This window comes from Botryllus schlosseri, chromosome 16, assembly GCF_051294905.1.
Source record: "Botryllus schlosseri isolate E-star chromosome 16, Bs_hap1, whole genome shotgun sequence".
In the NCBI taxonomy this organism is placed as follows: Eukaryota; Metazoa; Chordata; class Ascidiacea; order Stolidobranchia; family Styelidae; genus Botryllus; species Botryllus schlosseri.
The window spans coordinates 9,890,691-9,917,456 of NC_137251.1; the positions used below are offsets into that span (position 1 = coordinate 9,890,691).

At 40.5% G+C, this 26,766-nt stretch overlaps 2 protein-coding genes across 2 annotated transcripts in view; one reads left to right on the forward strand and one right to left on the reverse strand.

Moving 5' to 3' along the window:
• LOC145458639 (uncharacterized) overlaps window positions 1–26,766 on the forward strand; it is a 144,490-nt gene that overhangs the window by 44,818 nt on the left and 72,906 nt on the right. The window lies entirely within an intron of this gene.
• Window positions 82–26,219, reverse strand: LOC145458632 (uncharacterized). Its single transcript, XM_080337060.1, has 24 exons — window positions 26,013–26,219; window positions 25,488–25,631; window positions 25,232–25,405; window positions 23,313–23,411; window positions 23,081–23,254; window positions 22,894–22,977; window positions 22,394–22,570; window positions 21,801–21,917; window positions 20,941–21,082; window positions 20,619–20,785; window positions 19,413–19,523; window positions 15,638–15,829; window positions 15,079–15,270; window positions 13,204–13,404; window positions 12,477–13,058; window positions 12,230–12,403; window positions 11,976–12,143; window positions 11,742–11,903; window positions 7,427–7,855; window positions 4,593–4,784; window positions 4,351–4,521; window positions 1,664–1,855; window positions 1,384–1,554; window positions 82–760 (listed from the first exon to the last, which is right to left on the reverse strand). Exons 1-24 carry the CDS (start codon window positions 26,083–26,085, stop codon window positions 654–656), a joined length of 4,395 nt encoding a protein of 1,464 aa, XP_080193186.1. The 5' UTR covers window positions 26,086–26,219; the 3' UTR covers window positions 82–653.

A 26,766-nucleotide genomic window follows, 5' to 3' on the forward strand; every position in this document is an offset into this window, starting at 1 on the left:
GGAGTTATATGTGCCTTGCTGTTCATATTAGTTCCCGATTACTAGATCCTATCCCTTGGTAAATCACTGTCAAGCAAAGAATCTCTATGCTCTTTACACGTTACATATAGGGTTACCATATTTTGGAAATCTGAAAAGAAGACACTTTTTCCAAATTTTAAAAGTTGCAAATTAGGAAGAAAATCCTGAAACAATGGTAAATCTTTCCACTTCGTGGTCGGTTGACTAAAAACAGTGTCAACTTTCTCGCTCAGCGCCCAAAATGATTTTTTCATTTACATTATCAGGGGCACCATGGTTGACTAAAAGAAGGTCAACTTTCCGGCTCGGTCCCCGATATACCCGTCGGAGCGTTACTTCGGTGCTGATTTACGGCATCTCAGTCGAATTTGGCCGTAAATTTGACCAAAATTCTCAAAAAAGATGACAAAAGGGCGTCCTCCGAGGACAGTTTCAAACAAGTAAAAAAAGAGGACAAATCCTCTTTAAAGAGGACGTATGGTAATCCTAACGTTACATATATACAACGGTAGTAAAGTCACACATAAGAAAACAATTTTCACCAGAGCAAACCAAACTACATTAGATTCATGATCGTAATCAACAGGATGCAATAACATTAGCGTAGCCTCGTTGCGTATGATTGAGTGTCCCTATCTCCGCTTTCCAAACAGGTGACTTAAGGATTGCAATGCTTCTGAAACTGTAGGGAAGTTGATATCCCTTGGTATGCATAGATTCCCAGCTAGGCATCCCGTTTCTAAAAAAGAAATACGTGAAATTCAAGTTTTAGCGTCTGCGTATAACTACACCACGGAAGATGCACGAAAGTACTAATATATGGCTTTTCGAGCGAATCGGATTTAGCACTTTCAGTAAATGCAATAATCATTGACAAAGAAGTATAGGCTTCTTCCGAGGTTCGAAGTTGGGCGGTTAGATTACGCTCATTTATTGGTTGTCCTATCAAAACTATACCGATTATTATTACTTCAAACAAGATATCTTCGAGTTTGGAATGTATAGGTTTCTCGATTCGGCCAAATTCAGACGTTCGAGTCAACACGCAGCGGCTTAACGTGAGAGAGAGAGAGAGAGAGAGATATGATATTCTTTTTCGCCTGCACCATCGAGATGCTTTGACGACGGAGTTGCGATACGGCCCCATGAGGTCATCTAGTCTGCGTCCCCGTTTTTTTCTCCTCCATGCTATCCATAATTGCTGAGCGCCTAGCAGGATAGCTGCGGATACCAATTTTCGAGTCTTTGGTATGACCCGGCCGGGGATCGAACCCACGACCTACCGCTCGAGAAGCCGGACGCATAACCATTACACTATCTCGCTCGGTGTCTATCTCACTCAACAGTACATTCTACTCTCACCTGTGGGACATACGTTCTTCTCACATTTTTCGGTCAACATTACCGGGCCAATGCAGCCAAGGTTAATTTCGATTCTTGCGTCGTTTTCTCGTAAACATTTTCTGGTTTTGGTTCTAACCCCGTCGCAAGTAGCAGTGCACCTACTCCACGACGTCCATGGACTGAATTCATCTGATGTAGATGTGTATACAGCTAAAGTGCAAATCATGCATCGACAAGTACAGACGTGAACACAAGTAGGCTATAGCCTACAGTTCACAATGCCGTAATGCTTACTCACATGCACAAACGGTTTTTTCCGAGCTGCTCCATTGGCCGTTTTGTTCACACGTTATTGAGCTCGGCCCCGACTGCAGAAAGAAGCCTTTGTTGCAGGAGAGCTCTACCACTGACTCTGGAGCAAAAGAAGGAGTAGGCGGAGTTTTGGTCATCACGCCGTTGCTAAGCGGACCGACAGGTGGACACTGAATATCTAAATGGAATTGAGTTATGAGTTTTTCCGTAAATTGGTCCTCATGCTATGATTACAATTACGTCACTATGTCGGCGTCTCCAAGTGATCTGCAGGGGTACGATTTTATAACAAGGCCGATAAATGTATATTCTATTCTTATGCACTCAAATTGTCCCACTTATCCCCATTCAGCCGTTTTATGACAAAATTTATATATCCCCTTCTCGTTTACTGACCAATTAAACTTCGTTTTATGGTTATGCTTTTAGACTACTTCCATTTCAAGTTAAACAGTTTGTTTTCAAAACTACTTACCTTTTCCACTTTGCGTCACAAAACTACCTTAGTTTACAAACACAAAGTGTATACGGTAAGGTAGTTTCGCGTTGATATTGCATTACATTTGTGACTGCAATTATTATGAGAACCGCTTGAAATAGACCCTGTATCATCGCGACTTTATAATAAGTGTTTCCAAGATTGTATGCCTATGGATAGGGTCGTTAGTAAATCAAACTTTGTTGCACTAAAATCTAGAGAAAGTTATACTCTTAATTTCAACAAAAGTTGCAGTAAAAAGTTGCATTTTGCACAAGTTCTTTAAATTATTTAGGTATGAGATAGTCGAAAGGTTCCGTTGTATAACCCAACAGTTAAAGAATTGCATGGTGTCTGCTTGTTCCGTTTCTTTCTTGGCTATTCCGTCGAACATGCATACATTTTCATGTTTGTTTCTTAGTTTGAAACCTTCATGACAGTATATCGCTGTCAGCTCCTGCAGAGTTGTCAAATTTGATACTTTCTCATTTCACAGTCGGCGTGACAAGACCTCCGAAAATTACATTTTTTTGCCGTTACGCAGCAAGAAAATAACGCAATGCGGGACTCAGTTTTCGAAAAAAGCCCAGCAGCAAAGCGACAATCCACCCCTCCCATCCCCCAAAATAGGTCAAATACCACACTAAAAGCCCAGAGGTCTGCAAACTTCATCCAAGGCATTGCAGCAAACAAATTCAGTAGCCGGAAAAAGGTGACCCAGTGAAAGTGTAATTTTGGGCTGCCTCGACTGGTGGTGTATTGGGAAAAGACATCAAACTCAAACGACAGTGAATTAATTAATCGATCATTTTGCATATAGTCCAAATGTTCCCCCACAATGTCTGGGAATAAATCACGATCGTTGCCAACAGTATGCGTAGCATGCTAAAACCTCGTTCCACAGAGCATGAAGTTGCTTGGTCATTTATCAACCTGTTTCCGGTCGCGCGGGCTTGGTCGAAACCCAAGTCATACTTCCACTTCAAGTTTAGTTCGAGCCCTATTGTGCGTAGCTGGGGTTGTTGAACTTCTATCTGGCAAGCTAACAGTTGCGTCATAGACAATGCTGAGATGCAGACATTACATAGCCTTTTGTTGTGCAAATCAAAAAGAATAGAACCAGCATACTAGAAATAGTTTTATAGCGTGTTGTTCACATTTTGCGCTATACTTGATAAAATGCTTAAATGGAAAATTGAATGAAGTTGCAAAAATTGTCCTAGTCATTAGTCATTCTGAGTTAGTCACGAAGATTCATCTTGCAATTTTGAAAGGAGACACCTCCAATTCACTGGTGTACAATTCCCCTATCAAAATCCCCAATAATCCGGCCTTAGAGTCATATCCGATTAGAAGGCTGTTATTGGAAAGCAGAGTCAATTCGGGTCGCATTACTCGTGGTCATTCTCGTCTGTCACTATTTCGTCGCAAACAAATTCCTGAGTGCAAATTTCGTAGGTAACAAAAGAATCATCGATCAGAGTAACGGACTATCACCTCAGAAAGTGGACTGGACAAAAATCGGGTATAACAGGGTTGTTGTTGTTGCTTATATCCTGTTGGTCTTTTTCATCACGGTCATAAATTACGTACGAAGAAATGAAAAGCAGTCAATGATGTCGTACGTAATAGGCCTTTATAGAAGGCATAATATTGTAAAATAGCATTTCAGACCCGCGAAAAACTATCCAGGCCAGAAAACGAAATTTCGGAACGGTGGAAAAATAGAACAGTCACGGCCATTCACAAATGCTGGTTGCAGGACAACACGAATTCGATGGTGAATGGGAGAATTTGTCCTCGGTAAGGATAATACAGAATACAGAATACACAATACAGAAATTAACATTCAATTCACCACATTTCGCAACAAGGAAACTACGATGGAACTCATATTTTGGGCAGCGGATCAAAAAATGTTCAGTGGTGTCAGGATACCGGCAAAGAGAGCAAAGTAGAGATTCCAATGAACCAATTCTTAACATGGTGCAACAGGGTCATTCAATTCCAAATCGAATATCGGGCGTCGAGCCAAGATTTCTTGGGGCCAACATAATGTCGTTATAGGAGTATACGTAAAACTAGAACATGGTTTTAGGTAACCATAATGAACCATAATGCCAGATATAGACCACATTAGATATGGTGATATTTTAAGGCAATACCTATTGCAATGCGCTTTGTTCTACTCTCACCTGTAGGGCATTCTCTCTCCCCACATTGTCCGAAGAATATTACCGGGCCATCGCAACCACGATTAATTTGGATCGTTGCGTTGTTTTCTCGTAAACATTTTCTGGTTTTTGTTCTAACCCCGTTGCAGGTAGCAGAGCAGCTACTCCACGACGTCCATGGACTAAATTCACCTGAAATAGTTGTATATGCAAAAACCAGACGCTAGTACTAGTACCACCCAATTGTAGTAACGCTCACACACCTACACAGACGGGTCTTTCCGTGCTGCTCCATTGACCGTCTTGTTCGCATGTTACTGAACTCGGTCCTGACTGCAGAAAGAAACCTTCTCCACATGAAAACGTTACCACCGATCTTGGCCCAAAAAAACGATTAGGCGGACTTTTGGTCATCAAACCATAGCTGGGCGGATCAACAGGTGGACACTGAATATCTGTATAGATGAGTTTCGAAAGTTTTTGGAACTTAGCCATCCTGCTACAAATACTATCACGGCACTAGCGAATAGACGTCATTATGTCGTCGTCAGATAATTTGTGGTGGTGGGGAATGATTTTAAAACAAGGCAGGTAACTGTATATTACAAATTCTTTCACACCTAATTTGGTCCATTTATTTCCCTTCAGTCGTTTTACGTCAACATAGACAACACCACATCTCGCCCATTCTAACCTGTAAGTATTTCAACGCAAACAAATAACTGAATGCAAATTCCGTCGGTAACTAAAGAATCATCGATCAGAGTGGCGACTTATCCCGTCATAAATAAATCTCAGCAAAACCGAGTATACGTGGATGCAGTGGTAACTGGTATGGCTTTTGGAGTGGGTGAGGTGGGTGGTATCACACCCCCCTGGTCGAAGGGTCCCCTTTTTAGGTTTAAGCGTTTTTTTTTCAAGGATTATAGGGAATAAACATGGAAATCTGTGTACCAATGATGATTCCGTACAGATGGGTCAATCATCAAATCTCTGCATTTGTTAGAAAAGTCCCATATCCCGATAATCACCAAGTCTTTGCATGCGGTAGAGGTAGCCTACTCAGTTTTAATGTAGTCTATCCTGGCAACCATACGGATACAATAATAGACATGGCGTAATCCAATGCCTGGCTCAAACCTTGACTTGGTGTGCTGGCAATCCTGGCATATTACTAATGTCAGCCGATAGCTTTCCCGATTATTGTGCATGGTCTATCTAGCTTGCAGCAGTAGTATAGCTAATCTATTATTTAACGTTACATGCCATACATCTTCCACATGAAGACATCAGCTATTGTTAACGGGGTCACTTCGTTTATGATTTGATAATGTATGATAAAAGAAGGCCCAGTAGCTAGAGCAATTCAACATTTAAGCCTGCTTCAAAGCCGTTTTATGTAGGGTCATATACGCATCACGTAATTCCGTTCCATATGGCGCCTAAATATTAAGAAATAAGTCGCTTAAGTACTTCTGTGCAGCATGTTTCGGATGATATGTTACGACTAATCTAGATTTCAAGGATTCCAAGGCGGTAATGTAGTGTCGAAGCAATAGTCTACGTTGACAGTATTGCTCTCAGTGGCAAGGCGCGTATAATTTCAATACCCGAATCATAATATTAATTTATCGATTTTGCAAACGTTATCAAATAGCGAGCCTTCTCACATCTCCAATGAGAACATTTCGCAGCTCCTGGAGTTATGAGCACGAAAGGCTAAGAACTGCTCATCTATACGACTTTTCTTTGTACGTGCGAGAGTGTTGAATATGCCGTGTGTAGCACACGGTACGTCCAGAGATGGTCAGTAGCGGAGTCCTCTATCTGGTACTTACTTAAATAGATGGAATTTTCGCTGCTTCTACTTCGTAATATTTTGTGATCTATTTACTTACTTCTCGCTATTTTCAGTTTGTCAAGTAGAAGCAGTGTAACCCTCCAATTAGAAAGAGAAACTGGGGAATTCTCCGGCTATTTTCACGGAGTGCTAACTTTCAGTTTTATGAAAATTTAAGTCAAACCCAGAATTTCCGTCACGATTCACACAAAGTAGATATGGAGTTGCAAATATGTTTTCACGAAAAGGAATATTATTTAGGTAGCAGGTTGCGTGGTTCCCTCCACACCGCATTGTCACCCATATGACATATTCCATCACAGTAAATATGGCCCATCATGACTTCTGAAACTACCGCTTCGCAATCTAGCATTTACCCATCATATCGTATTCTAGCAGCCCAAATCTGCAAAAGCTGGCTTTGACTTTTTTAGGCGTCAGACCTGTTTTCGCAGACCACCGTTAAAATTGTCTCGACAAAAGACATGAAATATATTTTTCGCTGTTCTGAAGTAGTATTGATATTTCTCATTCAATTCGCAGTATCATTACTTAGAGTTCTAATTAGTTTCAGTACCTTTGTCTGGAGAACATGCATGTTCAAGTTTAAAAGCGAGCGTAGCATCGCCACCTATTTTCGGAAAATACAATTACACGATATGGCATTTTTACGTTACGCCATATTTTTTATCATCGTATATGAATCGCGCAAAGTGTTAACATCTTATCCATACAACTTCCCCGTATTGCTCTTGGACTAAACTAAAGGCCGTAATATGGGTGAGAAAACAGGCCATAACATTTTCTAAATCGGGATGTTCGAGTAAACAAAAAATCAGTATCTCATTTCTGTAGCAAAAATATCATTTGCATCTCATGATGCGGTCGAATTCTCATGCTGTCGGAAATTTATACCTTCAGGGACGCTTCAATGTGCATTGGCATGAAGCTTTGTGCACCTTACTCATAGCTCAATTTGCAGCTTTTGAAGGTCCATGCGAACGTATTATGACCGTTTACAAAACTACTTACTTACTTATTTGCTTACTTACCTACTAGACTAGATTTAAATTCAGCAAATTCTACTTGTACTTCAAGTAGTTTTAGGTTGCTATCAAAATTTCTACTTCTGCTTGTACTTGAGTAGATTGTTGCGTCGGTACTTCTACTTCTACTTGAGTAGCTTTCTTGGCTATTTTGACCACCTCTGGGTACATCCAATCCCACATGTCAAGAGTGACTGTAGGCCACACTAACCTCTTTGACAAAGAAATCCATTTGACAAGTTCTCCGAGCAATTTGCTATGGAGTGGGAGAGCGTTTTGTTGTCGCAGGAATGGTGTATATAATAACATTGTACGTTCTTGTAGCCTTTACTGCTGTTGTCACTGGCATTATGGGATTGAGTATCTTCATTCGTAAATCCGTTTTCGGTATTTTTCGAACTTCCATTGTTCGTATTTTCGAATTCGAATCTTATTTTCCATTCCGCATAAGCTGAATCGCTGTTACAGTGTACGTCACCGAGCATCTGGCGAAGAAATTCAACTTCTGCGCTCGTAGCGATGCTTGCTAAGACTCCATTTTCGTTTCCGCATTCAATTTGCCAATTTCGTTCAGTTTCAGGCGAATAAAACACTGTATATTCATACTGCGATGATGGCAGTCTTGTCCAATTGTAAATTGCTGAAAAATAGCATTACAGCAGCGATTGAAAAAGGAGAAATACATATGAAAATGAGATATTTGATAAAATAACATAAAAAGAGAACATCTCACTCCCACAGCCAGGGTCGCATTTTAACAATAGCAGTTGTTGGCCCATAAGCCTAATATGTGGAATTGGGAATAGCATGCGCAATAGATGTGTCTTGCACGCGGTATATCGAATCCTACATACATTATCACCGAGCGCGATCACAAACTTATGAATGAATTTACTGCAATAGCGCACAATGCACCATGACGATCACTGATAGACTAGGTAACAAAACCTGATGAAATTTTTGTTTGATTTCATGTTATTGTTTTGGGCTAATTTTGGGACGCGTCTTCCGGTATCCGGTCATGGATATCATTGGATATACACTCATACAGGGATATGAATAATTCCAGATTAACAGTTCACGCTGACCGAGCTCCTTTTGGTGGGGATTATAGGGAGAGCGAGAGCTGATATTCTTTTTCGCCTGCACCATCGAGATGCTTTGACGACGGAGATGCTTCGACGACGATGATGCTATAAGACCTGTATTAAGATCATCATGTCTGTAAATTACGTGTTTTCCAACATGATGTTAGAATTGTACTACTTATCTTCATTTCTGGTTGGAACTGTCAGTCCGTATACGAAGTAGTTTGGTCTGGAAATATTTTTTTGACTTGAAAACTGACAAATTTTTACAAGAAAAAGCTGTATTTTAACGAAGAATGACGAAGAAGACCTATGAAGAATTCCAGTAGTTACATCCCGCATATGTTATAAATAATTAAAATTTGTTGTAGTACAACTAACGATACTTTCCCACATTATCGGGTAGAAAGTGTCTGTCCCTACTGAGTAGCTTGCCAAGAATGAAGAAAGAACACTCAACCGTTGTTGTGCTGGCAACACTCAACAACGGCTGGTGACACTCCGTCTTGCTTCATTCTAACAATGTTGTCTATATCACAATTTTTCATCATGCACTTCTTGATATAAGAACCAATGCACACGCAGTCTTGCTTCAGTTGGGATATTGCTGTGCGTTGAGCATAACACCATGCCAACCTATTTGTCTCATTTGAACGTTTATGATTCACAATGAGCAGACAATAGGCCGTCTACATCCGCAAGGCTGTAAAGTAGGCTACAAGCTGTAAAATGTCAAATGATAAGTTCATCCATAGCCTGTATATCGGCTATGTTTTATCGACAGTGCACACATCTGCGATACGAACGAAATGCAGGTGGCAAACAAATGTTGACTTTGCAAACAGTTTTGACAATTTTTTGACCTAACGCTACAATTTTGACAAAATTTTGACTTATTCTGACATGTCAAAAAATGGCCTGCTGATGATAGTTGGAACAAACATAAAAACACAATAAAACATGTTTTAAACGCGGCACATGTTTTAAAAATCTGATTTTAATGCTTTTAATTTTTAACACTCTACCCCAGTGGTTCCTAAACTTTTACGGCTCGTGGCTCACTTGGAAATTTATAAAATGCTCGTGGCACGTGTACATAAAAGTTGCATATTTCCTCGCGTTTATGATAGGATGCATACCTCCTGATTCTACGAGCATATGCATGACTAAATTGGCTTTGCATTGTCGACAAATATACCCACATTTCATTGTCAATTCCTATAGTTTCTCTCGCTTACAGCTTTTAATTTCAGTCAAAGCAGAAATGATATGTAGGTGCATGAAGATGCAAATGATCATTTTTTCAATTGCTTTTTCACATATCATGGAATAGGATTTGACAAGATACAGCCAAAACTCATCCTTTTGTGGATTAAATGCCTATCAAAAGTTGATAACAGCAAATACTACGAAGTAATTTTACAGTGTAAGTTGGAGAGCATGCAATGTGCTCGTGATTTGCTGGACGACTTTTTATTTTTGAGTTGATTCATCAAAAGCACGAAACGAATCAAAAACTTCCTTCGAGACAAAGCAGCCCAATTATGCCTTGTCAATTACTCTACTATCGGTAATGTCATGAATGGTTTAATAGGTATGGTCGCACGTAAACAGTCATCAGCTATTGAAACAGTTGATGCGCTGATGAGTAGCATGTGCTGGTATGTCTTATTTTAAATAATAATATACAGTTCTTCTCCCAGATTCCAAAAAGATTTTCGGCCCACCTGAGAATCTCTGGCCGCACACTATAATGTGCCGCGGCACACAGTTTGGGAATCACTGCTTTGCCCGTAGGCGTAGACATGATGAAAACGTGCGAGCGACGAGGGGCGACAAATAAAGTCATAATTTTAAAAACCAGCAAGGAGCAAAGAAAGAAAATGTTGCCCTTAGTTTAAGCCACTGCTCGGTGCTCACTGCTCATGCTGTGTCCGTGTTAGTATTAGTACTTAACTCTTCAATATACTAGGATCGCAGCACAGCTACACGACCACTCGACCACACAAAGTCCATCCCGTATACCAGTGGTGGGCAAACTTTTGAGCTCGCGGGCCGCACTGTATTAAATTGAGATTCTTAGCCAAAAGGCAATATTGTTATTTAATCATATAGCATAGTGGTTTACGAACTTTATTAGATACGCCGCCCTTATGATCGTGGATAATTTCGCGCCCCCTTTATCGTGATATCACAGAATAACCAAGAGAGAAATCAGAATGCTAGTAATCCCAACGGTTTTGACTGTAGACGAGAGAATTATCTAATATGAAATTCGGACATTAGACATAGCAATAACCGCGAATTGGAGGCAAAAATTTTTCAGTTCACTGCAGCTTCGCGCCTACTTTCAGATTCTTCCACGCCCACCAGTTTGAGAACCAATGTCATATAGTGACCGAAGAAATATGGAGATAATATATAAGTGGACCGTCCTCAGTAACCAGTTTGTAAAGAAAAGCACTCGTGGACTGAGTCATGTCATTTCCGTTTTGAATTTCTGTGATGTTTAGCAATTGAAACCTTTTAAAATGCGTGGGCCTTGAGGTCGGGCTATCGAACCAGAAATAAAATAAAAATATACTGTAGTTAGAATATAACTTAAATTACCATGGTCAATTATAATGTGAAAGAGTTTAATCGAGTCATTGCAGCAATTAGATTTTTACTGCGCATTTTTTCAAATATTTTAAATACGATTATTGAGCCTTTCGCGGCCCGCGAGATGTAGTTTGCCCACCTTAGCCGTAGACCGTACCTCCTAGAGACTGAACTCTTCAACAGGGCTGGACTCAATGATTCGAGAAATCGAATCTGAATCTAGTATTAAACCCAATGATTCGAGTCGAGTAGTGAGATGCTATTTCTAGAGCACCAAATTGATATACGCTCATTGTCACCAAGAGGTATTTTATCCATTGTGGAAGCCTTGAACCCCAATTGGTGGTATCGATGCATATGAGTACTGAGTAGGGGGCTAGTAAGTATGTGTAGCCCACGTGTAGTAAAAATTTGCGCACGTTTGTGAGAATGACATATCTGTGAAGTCGTGATCAACCGACATCTTTGTCACAGTGTGTAACTAAATATAGGTATGTATTCGGAAAATACCAAATTATCTTTAATGTGATGTAGTATTGGCATTATATTTATCGTCGTCGCATAGAATGCTCATATTTGAACTTTCCAAGTCATTTATTCTGTTCTAGCGTCGTAATAAGTGATACCTGAATACTCGACTCGAAATCGAATCTCTATTCAGAATCGAATCACTAAAGTACTCGATTTTGCCATCCCTACTTGACAACAAGAACAAGATTTGTCTATATGCATCACGTCACCACTCTCTATCGGTGGCGCCCCGTTACAATGTATTCCTAACAATAGCTGCTAGCTCTAGTCAATGATTTGATCTAGTGTAGGGCATGAGTTGTTAACCTGAATTACAATCCTGCACGGAACATGTCTCTTTCATTTGTTCCTTTCCTTCACAAAATTCCTCTCCGTCAATGTCTCTGACGCACACGCGAGATTTCGATCGTTCTCCGCCTCCACAGGTTCGACTGCATTCCCCCCACGAAGTCCATTCTCCCCATTCCGCTAACCGAAGTACGCAGAAGCAATAATATAGTTACTTAGATTGATTGGTAAATCAAGTCGCCTCTAGCATACTTTTGATGCAGACTTTCGCGTTGCAAGTCTCCTGTTGTTCATGGCTCCCCGGGCAATCACCGAATCCATTCGACCGCACGCCTTCCAGGCATTTTCTGGATCTTGATCGACTGCCGCTTCCACAAGTTGTCGAACATCGGCTCCAATTGTTCCATTCACCCCAACGATCTGAATCGAAATGTGTAAAAATCATTGCTGTTTTGTCGTAGATGGCGACCTAGCAAGTCGGATATGTGACTTGCGCGCAAACTCACCGAATACGGTAATATTAACTGTTGTTTTGTCCGAAAAATGCCTTTTTAGCCCAGCCCCAGCGAGCCAAGGCTCTGTGATTTCATGGGGTAAACTTGCATTCGTTGTCGTTTGTAAGATAGTTTTTTCGGGATTGTGAGTAGTATATTTCACATTGAAGCTTCCAATCTCCCACCCTGTGAATTAAGTCTTTGCGATCAACCTGGAGTGATAAATACGTAGGAAACGAAAAGACGATCTGTACGTTACCTTCAGTTGTGCGATACAGATGTCGTCCAGAAGGACTTTTTTCATACACAGGACTGCCGGAATATGTAACGCCAGCGAGTGGTCGGTAAACACCATCAACTGATAGTCGGGTCGGTGGCTGTACATTCAGTGTGACTGGTTGTACTCGAAGTGCAAAGGTCTGACATATGAATGACAACGGAAGACCGCATTCCAACGACTGGAATAAGATTCGTTTCTGTTTGTCTTGCTTATGTCGAACCATTGCGACGCATCGTGAAAGAGTGCTGATGTCGTTTCGTTTTTTAACTCCCACGTAAGTCTCGCTGGAAATTTTAACCAATTTCTCCGCGTTTGACCACATGATCTGTTTACTTCCAGCGTCGGTAGCACCGACATAATAAAACTTTCTAGTTGATATGAGCCGATCGACCCGACTTCGCTCTTGCTCGCTTCTAATTATTGCCAAGTTCGTGTCATGAGCGGCGCACATCGATGCCGCATCTTCAAACTGCTTCGTAACAGCAAACACTCTATAACACGTGGTGTTAAAAAGTGTAAACTTTTTAGGACACTCGGTAGTGCTTCTTGGGGTGTATTTTTCTGAATAAAGAACAGCAGTTCTATGAGAATTGGTAGGACTCGCATATGATGCCAATGCTATAATTGCTTTACGTATACACGGCCCACTTGCACATATGTAATGACGACAAAAATTTCGCTTGTACGACTCTGTATTATTTCTTACTTTTGCATATTGGTCTTCGATCGCTCGACCACATACCGACGCCACCGCTGTTTTTGCACACCATAATTTTTGGACCACCATTAATATGCATCCAGGTAGGACATTTGAAGGTAACGACAGTCCCGATCGATAATCTCGATTTTCTATTCGAGAATGTCCTTTCTCCTCCAGTAGGTGCTTCGACGTCATCGCAAAGTATTTCTGTAATGCCAGAATATCTCAAACCTCTGATCAATGTTATTATATCAAATTAATATTCATTTGGCTTTGACATAAAGACTCTGGTCATTGAAGTGTCCTGGCGAATATAGGATTTTGACTGCATCACTCTGTAGGATATTGACTTCATCAATATGTCACGTCTCAAGCCTAGCTCCTGCCTACCTTCCATGCCTAATCCAGATTCAAAATAAAGGCAATGTTGCAAAGTATTAGTAACAATTATATTCACAAAAAATCACTATTTCCATATAGTTTAGGTCGAACCTTCTTTGTTGTCATTGCCACATTACGCATTATACGGGTAGGCTATACGTGTTTTAAATTGTTACGTGAGGTGTTTCCAAATCCCTAATTCGAAAAACAAGTCAATCGGTGCTCGTGATTACTATATGACTCATCATATCTATCACCCATAAAGGATGAACGGACATGTCAAAAAGAGAAAGACGAAAGCTGAAACTCAAAGAAGGTTTAGAGAGCACTATATATTTGTGTACAGGAGTTGGGGGTAAACCCGTCCTTTTAGTTTTTGCCGAGCCCGAAACACTCGGTCAAGGGAGGGCTAATTTGAGAAAAACTGCAAACTTCGCTAAACATCAAGCCTATTTGAGCTGCACACTGTTCGGAATGCAGCAACCAAGACAAGTTTTGTACTATCCCATATACATTTCAGTGCAGTGGTTCTCGAACCGAGGGGCGTGAATGCATCTGAAGAGAGGCGCGAAGCTGAAGTTAAATGAAAAGCTTTTTCGCGCTTCGCGCGATTTAACCCTGGCTTATAGTTTATTGTCCGACTTTGATATTACAGAATTCTCTCATCAACAACCATAACCTTCCATGCCATCAAACTATCCGTCGGAATCGATGGCATGCTGGTTGCTCTTTTTAATATGTTGTGATACCATAAAAAGGGGTGGGCGCGAAATTTTTCACTATCATAAAGGAGGGCGTGTCTAAAAATAAGTTTGAGACCCACTGTTTTAGTATCTTAATAGAAGAACGTGGATAGGGTTCTAAAGAAAGCTAAAAATGTATCATGTTTGACATTATTTCGAATCATGACGGCAAATAGATATTTTTTTAATCCACCGCCGCTTTCTCATTACTTAACACCAACACATTCACTCAGCAGCATTTATTAACAATGTAATTTAGAAATAAAATTGAAAGACGCTGGAGAATATGGCTACAAATTTTCAATCGGCCCAGCAACGTATTTTCTACTTCTCATTTTGCCCACAGAAGAAAATAATTGCCCACCCCTGACTTAAACTGACCCTTAACGCGATATGAGTGGGATCTGTAAGATTCGATACAGTTGTCACGATAATGAACGCCTAATCCTTTCCAAAATAATCGCGATGATGACGCAATATTGATATTCTGCGAAGTATGGCCTGCGTCGTCCGTGTTCAATGTTCATTGTAAAACATGCATGTCCGCTCAAATAATAGATTTTAATCAATCTCGATTTGTGTCATTACTTGGGTAGGCTACATCGTGGTTACGGAAATGTTAATATTGCAAACATGATTATCCCAGAGGTTATTCGAATTATAAAATCAAAACATTATTTATATTCGAGGATTTTATATATTCTACTTCTATATCACCACCCACTACGACATTTCAAATTACTAAACTGAGCACAACCTTTGCAACGTGGTTTCCTGTGATCCGACCATGCGCCGACGCTATTGCACGTTATCTCCTCGGGTCCTTCGACGAGACGATAGTTTTTGTCGCACGTAAATCGCGCCACAGTCCCTGGCCATAATTTCCTGGAATTTGGAGCCATGTCGATATGTCCATTCTGTATCGGTGTGAAGGAGGGGCATAAAATCTCTGAAAATAAAAGTAGCAGTTATTCAATATCGATTCGATCACTCCCAACATGAAACTAAATTGCATGCGACTAAAATATTGTAGTAGCAATGAAGTTATACAATGAGACATAAATAACACGTTTCCGCTTAACGAATTAATCACAATGACGTTACTAATACTGCAGAGCAGGTGAATCGCTGATCCTATTCATCATATGTGAGTCTCGACTATGTAGGCTACACGTAGGCTACAACTGCAATCATAAGTGTACTATAGGGACGCATGCATAGCCCCGAATAGAAGATTCTGATACGTCATCCTAGGACAGCTGGACCAGGGTATAGTTCACCAACATATTTCAAAAATTCCATAACGTTTGCAAAACCTGTGCATCGTGGTTTCCTGGAATCCGACCATGCGCCGTCTTCATTGCATTTTACATCCCTAGGACCAGATTTAAGCCGATAGTTTTTGTTGCACTCAAACCGCACCAAAGTACCCGGCCGGAATTTTTCAGTTTTCGGAGTTACAGAAATTCTTCCATGCTGCAATTGTGTGAGTGGGGGACATAAAATCTCTGAAAATGAAAAGAGACTCTACAGCTATCAAACACGGAGATAGTCGCATTGACAGAACTGCTTCTTATTTGTCTCCATTATATCAGTTGTTGTGCCGATAGCAGACGGTATATATAAACATAACACCTTGATGGCTTCCACACCCTGTTTAACGTCCACTGGTATGAATATAACTTTATTATAGTTACACGAGCTTTCGGAGCTCTGCTCCTTCATCAGGTGATCAAGCGAAAGTAACGCAAAAAGAGCAACGCAAAAAGATTTTGAATTTGAACATATACATATTATGACATCATAGTGAGTGAGAACTTTCCAGATTCCAGAATCGTGTACTTTATGACGTCATAGGCACAAAGATGTAGTATATATTAGACACCATGAAGTAAGCTGTGCTCCTAAAATTAGATACGATATAAAGTGTTTGTAGTATAATACACGTACAGAAAAGTGTCAATTAAAGTATTACATGGTGTAGTGAGACTTGCACCCGAATGCAAAAAGCGCGACCTCATTCCAAAGGGTCTACGAATTCATAATCCTTTGCGCAACACTTTCAAGACAACGTACTCGGAAAACTTGGCTCGGCGAATGTCGAAGAAATTAATGTCACATCTGACTGAAATTCATTATAGGAGCAGGGAAAAGTTCAGGTACGAGATTGAATGTACCATAAATTTAGTTACCGATCACCAGTCACAACGAGATTTGCGTGAATTGGTGAAAGAAATTTCGACAAACGAAGCCAAAAATATGATACTCCACAAGGAGGAAAAAAAATAACGTAATTGGTACTGGAAAGAAAGAAATCCGAAATTTCACTGCCACCGGGCGCAACAGCTAGAAGCAATGAATCGGGTACAGCCGTTGCTAATCTGTCTAGTAAAACTCAAATCGATGTTCTTAGTATTAATTTGAAATTCTGCCCTACCCAAAAACTCGATCCTTACGTACTAGCCGGAGATGCCGATGAATTTGACAGGAGAATGAGAAACGAGTTCCATTTTTATGACATCAATTCCAAAAATGAAGTATCTCAGAATGGGGACGAAACAATTGAACAAATTAGCAAGAAGCCCAGTAAAAACATAAAATGGAGGGCACCTCACGGTGAAAACAATAATTTGGACGGATATCTAGAAAGTTTCCATAATCAAATTAACGCTACATTCATCAGTAAGTCTAAACATCTGAATAGCAACTACAACGACAATCTTGCGAAGGGGCAGAAAAGGGCTATCGCAGAACTTAAACACGATGACAACATCGTAATCAAGCCAGCCGATAAAGGAGGGAAGGTGGTCGTTATGGACTTGAAAGATTATGTAGCAGAAGGTTACAGACAGCTGAACGACTCCAATTCATATCAAAAATTATGTAACGATCCGACGAAGGAACATACAAAACAGTTGAAAGAAATTATAAAATCTTTGGATATGAAGGAAGATGAAAAATCGAAGATCAATTTCCCTTCTGATCCTTCTCTCGGCCGCTTCTATCTCCTACCGAAATTACACAAACCAAATCTGCCTGGATGTCCCATCGTGTCGTGCAACAAAACCCTAACGGAAAACATATCCGGATACGCGGAGAAACATCTTAAACCGCTGGTGAAAAATACACAAGTTTTTGTCGTGACACCACGGACTTCTTAAACAAACTCAAGAACGTCAATCACTTGAAATCAGGAACGATGTTAGTCACCATGGACGTATCATCCCAGTATATACGAGTATTCCGCATAAAGATGGCATGGAAGCTGTCGAAAGATCTCTTGTAGAAAGTGGACATCCCTTGAAAAACATCATCATGGAACTAATCGGCTTCACCCTGACGCACAACACGTTCAAATTTAACCAAGACATCTTTCTACAGCTTCAAGGCACGGCAATGGACACGAAATTTGCTAAGCAATACGCGAACCTTTTCATGCACCATTTTGAGAAGGATTTCATGGAGACTCAAACATTGTGGCCTATATTTTACACGCGGTACATCGACGACATATTTATGATATGGACCCATGGCGAACGGTCTCTACAAACGTTTCACGAGGCCATAAACCATTTCCACCCTAATATTCGCCTAACTATGGAAAACTCAATGATTGCAGTTCCCTTCCTCGACACGCTCGTCAACATCGAAGAAGGCCGTGTTTTCACGTCACTCTACCGCAACCCAACTGACTTCGGTAAGATTTTAAATTACCATAGTTTCCATCCGTTACACTGCAAAAAAAGCAATAATGTAGCAAAGCCCTTCGAATACAAAAAATCTGCTCAAAGGAAGAGGACAAAAATGATCACTGGAAGTTTTGAGAAATGAACTAACCAAATCTGGCTACGACCAACAGCTAATAAAGACTCAAATAAAGAAGGCTCTCAATGTACCACGTGAAGAACTCCTTGATTGCAGTCGGAATAACAATGAGGAAGCACGAGATCGCAGAGTGCCTCTGGTCACGACTTATTTTCCGGGAGCAGAAAGGATCCGCAAGATTTTGCGAAAATATCAGCGAATACTTAATAATGATCCAAAATGCAATGAAGTATTCCCGAGGAGGCCTATTTTAGCCATACGACAACCACGCAGCTTGCGTAACATTTTAGTGAATAGCAGACTACCCCGGTCAAGACAAAAAAACGGCGTGGAAAATTGCGGAAAATCGTCATGCAAGACGTGTGCTATTCTCAATAATAATAGCGTGATTACAAGAGGACATGCCAAGCACAACACCAAAGGCCATTTCACTCGCAAATCAAGTCATTTGATATACTTGATTCGCTGCCGAAAAGGATGTACCAATGCATGGTACGTTGGAGAGAACAGTCAACCTCTCCACAAGAGAGTAAATGGACATCGACATGATATATCGAAAGGCAACAAATGCAAGCCTGTCGGTGAACATTTTTCTTCGGCTGGACACTCGGAGAGCGACATGATAATCAACGTATTGGTCGGGAACATTGAAGACTCTACTCTACGCAAGGCTACTGAACAAAAATATATCGACAAATTTGATACATTCCGACAAGGACTGAATATAGATGGTGCATGTCTCACTGCACCATGTAATACTTTAATTGACACTTTTCTGCACGTGTATTATACTACAAACACCTTATATCGTAACCAATTTTAGGAGCACAGCTTACTTCATGCGTTTTTAATATATTATAGATTACAAACCTCCGTAGGTTAGTAATCTATAAATATATACTACATCTTTGTGCCTATGATGTCATAAAGTACACGATTTTGGAATCTGAAAAGTTCTCACCCACTATGATGTCATAATATGTATATGTTCAAATTCAAAATCTTTTTGCGTTGCTCTTTTTGCGTTACTTTCGCTTTATCACCTGATGAAGGAGCAGAGCTCCGAAAGCTCGTGTAACTATAATAAAGTTATATTCATACAAGTGGACGTTAAACAGGGTGTGGAAGCCATCAAGGTCTTATATTATATCCATAATCCGAGAATCTTCACACGAGGATAATTTTTTTGTTTGTGGGGTGTCCTATAGAAGCCATATTGGCAGTTAATGATGTTTGCATAGAATACCACGCGTATTGCATACTAACCAACTTCACAAAGTGGCCCCCGGTAGAACCGGTTGCATAAGCAAGTGAAATTCCGGACCCTGTCGATGCAAACACCTTCATTCATGCAGGGTTCTGGATTGCAATTACTTTCTGTAATAACAAAAAGGATACGATTTTAGTCGTATATAAGCGTGGAAACCGCGAGGGTGTATAGCAGTTTCGGGAACAAATGACTATACCTTCGAGTCACAAATCGTATCGAATAAGTTGTTGTGCCGATATAGCAGACGATAGATATAAACATATGACCTCGAGTCATTGCTCATTTTGACTCGAGTCAAGTCAGGTAAAGTCGGATTTCAAAATACGAGTTCTATTTGAGTCGAGTGCATCGCATTTTGCAAGATGATTGATGAACAGACTAAGCAACAAATTTACATATAATTATTAGCCTATTTCAAGAGAGCGTTATATCGCTAGCATATACATGGAACTGCATAATCAGTTTATATAATTAGAGTAAAATATGGTAGAATAGTATACATAAGAAAGGTGAAATAAATTGAGTTGATTCAATACACAACCGGCTACACATCCTTACGGTATAAACGTATATTGAGGTAATTTCGACGTTTAATACACCTCTCATGCGGATACGATGCCTAGCAGGAGCCTAGATAAATCCCCAACACTTGGGAAGGGATTCTGGAGTCGACCCCGGTCAGACTAGAACTAGCAACCTATATTGGCGTTGCAGCTGTGGAGTGTGGATGTGGATGATACCACACCGGCGGTTGCCCGACATATGAGCATGCGACACAATGGAAAACGACAGTTCAGCATGGAACACATCAGCATGCGTCACTTCAGCATCCGACTGTATAACCCAAAAACTCACCCTAACCCGAAACATAGCCTAACCTAACCTAACCTAGCCTAACCTAACCTAAAGCCTAACCCTAACCCAACCATCAATCCAACCCTAACCTACCCCTAACCCGTAATTTAACCCACATGCTCATGTGTCGCATGCCAAATTGTCGCATGCCGAAGTCTCGCAATCTCGCATGCTGTAATGTCGCATGCTCATATGTCCACGGACCCACACCAGCACTATACGGTATCTCACCACAAAAAGTACGTCGTTACTGACTATACCCCTACCTATATCGTCTCTTCTCCATGTGTCGTGGCTTACATCAATTAATATTAAGCTATCATTGCTTCGTTGGGCGCTAAACTTACCGCATGATCCTGTTTCAAGAGAAATATCATCCACATCGACATCTGCCCGATCATCGTTCATTCTTACTTCGTACTGCACGACTCCGCGATCAGGACTAATAGTAAGTTGCTGACTGGTCCATTGATGTCTGTATTCTCCAGGCCATAGTCGTCCGATAACGCGCTCACTGTTTATGGACGTGGTTCGCCGTTAGTCTGGTTGCGCAATTTACAAATCATCGGTATTCGACCAAGGCAGAAGTATACATTTCCGCAATTTTAGATCAAGCTACTCGCAATTAATATGTCGTGTATCTATGGTACAAATCAAGCTTTGGATTACCCATTTTTGGATGTTATGGTCACGCTTTCTTTGTTTCTAATCCGTCTGATGAGATAGTGGAACTTGAAACAGTGGGACTCTTCCGATATTATCTCTGGTGAACGAAGTATCGCTTGCGCGCCTGCGGCTCGAATGATGTAACCTGGTGGAATGCTTACCAACTGAATTGAAAATAGGAATCTGGCATCGATAATTTTTAGGCTATATAATTCTATCAATTTGAAAAATGATTTTCTATCACATCATCAATAGCAGTCGGTACGGTATGACAGGATCATGTCTGATATATCTCCCAACCGGGATTTTCCCCTCCGATAGGAGGGTTTGGGGAGCAACAGTGGATCCCTGCCATTCCTGCTACTCTGTATTTCAGTTCATAGATGTAAATCACAATCTGTACAGTAGAGCTCTGACAGAAGAGGTATGGCAGACACATGCGACTTTCATTACACATTTCTTCGATTAGCTACTTAAGGAATGTAACTGAAAGCTGTTAGTGTATATAAGAGTAGAATTTCATAACCTTCACAATCAACATATTTATATATCATAAAATATTTCTACTGCATTATCTTAATATATATAAGCAGTTTACAGCTCGATAAAATTAATTCTCCTGGATCGATGAAGCTCGGGATGCATATCATGAAGATATATTGACTTCGATATTGCCATAGGCTGATATGTCCATATCAATCGGATGCTATGTCGGATGAAAGCGACACACATTATCGCGCAACGTTATGTTATGTCAATATTTTTCTCATGTGCCCATCACCCTAATTTTTATTTGAAAGGCATATTCATTTCATATATTCAGATCTGCGTAACATTGGGAAACAACATTCTGCTGCACTTACTGGGATTTCCCGAGCGTGTATTTCGCTGGAGTAAATTTCGCTCCCACAGGTTTGCTCCGACGTTTTCGTATCCGCACATAGAGTATGAACCAGAATCAAAATTGCAATTCACGTCAACTGGTAATATAATTTATATGTTAGATAACCTGACTATATAGATAACCTGAGTATACGACGGTAAAACCTGCACCAAATTTGGTGGTGATATCTCGTAGTGATATGTCACCACGTTTTAATCTTAGCTGCGAAATATACGCGAATCCCTTAGCGCAATAGTCAACCAACCCCATGAACTCTAGCTATAATGACATTACATTGGAAAACCACGGTGCGGATTGGGCTGTATAGTATCGTTTAATCAACATTATTGCCATGGGGTCGATTTTGCATGCCATGATATTTCATTATGTCCTACTCATGTTATCACTCCGTATTATTCATTACACGTAATATAATTCTGGTTTTTATGACATCTCGGGGTCACTGAGCTGCATAATACATTTCTTGGCCCAGGGATGTCTCAGTGTAGGTTGCTGGAGCACAGCTGCCGATATATATCTGCAATATAGCGAAAATATAGGGGAAAGACTCACCCATACATTTGGGCATTATACCCCAATTTCCATTCGCATTGCACTCTCCTTGAGCCCTCCCCACAATGCGATAGCCCTGATTACATCTGTACCGTATCACACTTTGGAATTCCAGAGATATTCCAGATTTCTCCACGTAGCCATTAACAGGGTCCTTTGGTTCTTCGCATTTCAGCTCTGGATTGAGGAAAAATTTGATACGAGCAATAACATCTATCCATATCTGACATAATATGTGGAATTTACATGCTACATGCACAGTATAATCGTTGCATTCGCGTTTGCAACTGATACCAACCACAAGCAGAGCAAACTGTCTAGTGGGAAGATCTATACTTGCTATTTACCGACCATATGTAAAGTATTTGCTGTCCGACACTGAATAGCCATGGAGTCCTGCCGGCTATCCCTAAATATCTACATTGACAATCGAGAAATAAGAACGAATGTTTCTCAATGTCATATTTGGAAGCGGATCGCTATCACGCTCAAATTCTTACTTGAACATGTGCGAGGCTCCCCAGACCATTGTCCTGATGAGGAGCAGTATCGTTTTATCGCTCGTGTATCATCAATAACATATCCTGCAATACATCAATTTACTATAGAGCTCCAAGCATGCGGGTGATGCGCCACTGGCATCTGCTACCGCACCAGAAAATCTACCACGTTACCGCAAATCGTTACCTTGGTTGCAGCGGTAAGTAATCCAATCCCCGAAATTAAACTCATTGCCTTCAATATAACCGTTGACTGGACTTCCCGGATCACCGCAATTACGTAACACACATAAATGCTTCGGTTGCGACCACGTTCGATTAATCAAGCATTCAGATACTGCATCCCCGGTGATAGTATATCCTTCAAAACGCATAGGGATTTTCTCAGGCAGTGCGTTACCAATAACAATGTCAAATACCAAATCTGCATCTGTAAGTCACAGTCGATCCAACTCTTAACAGATCTCCTTCTGTTATTGCGTAGGAAACGCCCAGTCTCGGAGGACGAGAGCATCCAGCTGATGAAAAGAACGTTTTTATATTAAGAATGCTAAATATCATTGGCGTAATCAAGTTGGAAGCTAATTGTTTGATATCGACCAATACATTCCACAGAGTTTTGTTGCAAAAGATTATTCTACGCAGAGACAAATATCCAATAAAATATCACGGGGCCACGAGCCTCAGGTCGGAAATATTGTTATGTTTGTTCTCGATCCAATCGTAAATTCAATAAGCAACAAAGGTTTCCATCCTCGTGGCCGTTCCGCAATGCTGTCTGTGGTATTCATGGTGCTTTTACCTACAATGCTCATATACACCAGGCCGATATTCTGGATTATGATTGCATATTTGCCCTCTTTTAGTATACCACGGCCCATTTATACGCCTTTATAAGACGCTGCTTGCGACGATCTGATGGCGAGAAGGGGCCTAGATAAACTTAGATAAGCCTAGATCAGTGGTTCTCAAAGTGGGCGCCAGCGTCCCCTGTGGGCGTTGGCAAACATGAAATAGGCGCTCGCAATGAATGGGCGATTGGGGACAGAAGCTGACTATAAATGTGGCAGTAAGGGGGCGCAGAGAGAAAACGGAGGACATGTAGGCTTAAAAGCAAACCGCTGCGTAGTTTCCGAGCATGAGATGAGTGAGCAGCTAATACATTGTAGTTTTTCCTCATTGCCATTCCAGGCTAATATTAGATAGAATCTGTTTTTATAGTGTCGTGACACTCGTAACAAAGCTTCTGACTCAGAGCAGAAGCCGACTTGACTTAGAGATTTTGCTTGTATCAAAACGCAAACCCAATACATGAGAACGATGACATTACACCAGATTCATCTAACTCATTATTAGTTGTAATAAATGCAGAGCAACTTCTATTTTATTATTTAGGCGTGGTGTGGGGACTGGGGGCGCTGATAGTTAATTCGTTGTCCAAGGGGGAGGGAGCACGGAAAACTTTGGGAAACACTGGTCTAGAATTCAGGGGTGGGCAACGTTTTTGCTGTTCACGGCCGCATTTCGATTACTTCTGTAGCCTACCGCCGCATTCCAGGACATAGTCGCAATGAACTAATTGGACATCAAATACCCATGTTATATATACAGTCCATGTCCGTTTCCGGTGAACGTAGCACTAATCTACTTTTTGCCAATGGTCATGTAATGAATAATTACTGAGACCAAAGTTTTTTTCAGATTCACGAATGAATTTCATCATTTATATCGGTAGTTTCACATATTACTTTAAAATAGCCTACTTATCCTTTCTCAGCCCATGTGATCAGATTAACCGGTAGAGTTGACGAAAGGGGTGTTTTCGAAAAATTAGGGCAAGTTATAAATGATGATGCACATATGCCAATTGTTATTAGTCACTTTGTTGCATGCTGTGATTTCTTGACCTCCCATCACATTGTCGGTATATTGGTAAGATATTGGAATCTCGCAAACGTACCAGAAACAAATTTCTTTCGTGAGAAGCACACGATTCCAAATTGGTATTTCTATATGGGGTGCGTAGCTTTCCTCCTCTGTTCGCATCTGTACTCTGGGGCTCAGATTGCAAAGGGCACTATTATATTACAATCGAAAATGAATTCGCATTGAATCGCGCGTAGCACAAAAAAAATTCAAGATCAATTACATCTCTCAAGATAAATTAATTTCTCAAAAATTCGGGAGTCAATTCGTAAATTCAATTGTCATGTCGACGGCCGCCAACACATACTAATTGAATTACGTGTCAACGGCAACACAAATCTCCTTCTACGGCCGCAGGTTGCCCACCCCTGCTAGATAAACCTTCTGCAATGGTGTCAAATGAAATAGTTACCAGAGCATTTCGGAGAGCTACCGCTCCATTTTCGGTCGGATCGACAGACTCTCGTTGATGACCCTTCAAGCAGATAGGTATCATCGCAAATATATTCGAGAACAGAACCGTAAGTGGTAGTGTTCCATTTTAATCTTCCGTTGATAACTTCCTCTGGCTCCGGGCATACAGTCTCTGCAACGTAGCATCCATCCGTATTTTTGGTGGCATCGTAGACCAAGAACGAGACAATTTCAAGTTCGGCAACGTCACTCACCTTTGTTAATGCAGCTCTTCCCACAGACGTCATCGCATAGGCATCGCTTTGACTTCCCGCCGCAGTCTTTCCTATTTCTACATGCTTTCTTGCATTTTCTACCCTCTTCTACCAGTTGCAGTTTTCTCTTGCAATTCTTTGAGCCTATAAACGAAATGACGTGAGAGAGCGAAATACCAACTGACTTTATCTGCTCATGGCGACATCAGTCTGCAATGAATCAACTGGCGAGCGCATTGCAATTTACCTCATAATCATATTAATACATGGTACGAGATAAATTGCAACAATCTTGGAATTTCTGCCTACAGCATTTGCATATGTTTGAATTCTCTCGTTTTTATTAGAACATAAACCCTGGGCGCACAGATATTCAATCATTCATCGATTCTACTTCATCGCTCTCGTCTGTTAACTTTCAGAAATCATTCAATCCGTATATCTATAGCTTTACGAATCTTTATTATTGTGGATGCATATCGTCTAAAGGCAAGATGATAGTTTATGCTAAAATTGTGTCGTTACCTTTTTTCGCTGCCAAAACCTTTTGAAGACAAATGATAGCCAAAAGAGCATAAATAAATATCCGCGACTTCATCACGACGGATTGACCTCATGCGTATTGGACGATTTTCTATTCATCGATTCCCAACGTAAAGTTCTGAAATAGCCTGTCTGTTTACAATGATTCTTACATTAACTGAAAATGATGAACAATCTCATGCATTTTCAAGGTAACGATGCCGAATTTCTGTAAAGTCCCGAGGCAATGTTCAACTGTTGTTTACAAAAACAAGCTCATAATAGAGAAGTCAGTCTCATTGAAAGCTATACTTGAATGTCGCGAAATACATCCGTAGGCTGGGAATCGTGGAAAAGTCGTAACAGAAGTTTCAGCCACATTCTTCTTGCATTTATATGATTATTACTAGCCATATATAATTAAATGTGGATATAAAGGTATTTTCAGATACTTGTCTAATGGATTTGGTCAACGATTTAGCGAGATATTCAATACGTTCCAGGCGATATTGCACTATAGTTATCCATATTTCAAACTAATTTTGAAAATTGCAAGAGAATTCAATGATGGTAGCACGAGTACAGTATAATTATGAAATTTGATTTTTGGATTACGAAGTAAAATATTTTGCAGATGAATTGGCAGATAAAGAATTAGTAGTTTCAGCCCGCAGTATAGAATTAGCCATTGCTGATTAAAATCGCAACCAAGAGCGCGTACAATAATTAAGCTGTTTACAGTTACTAATTCACAATC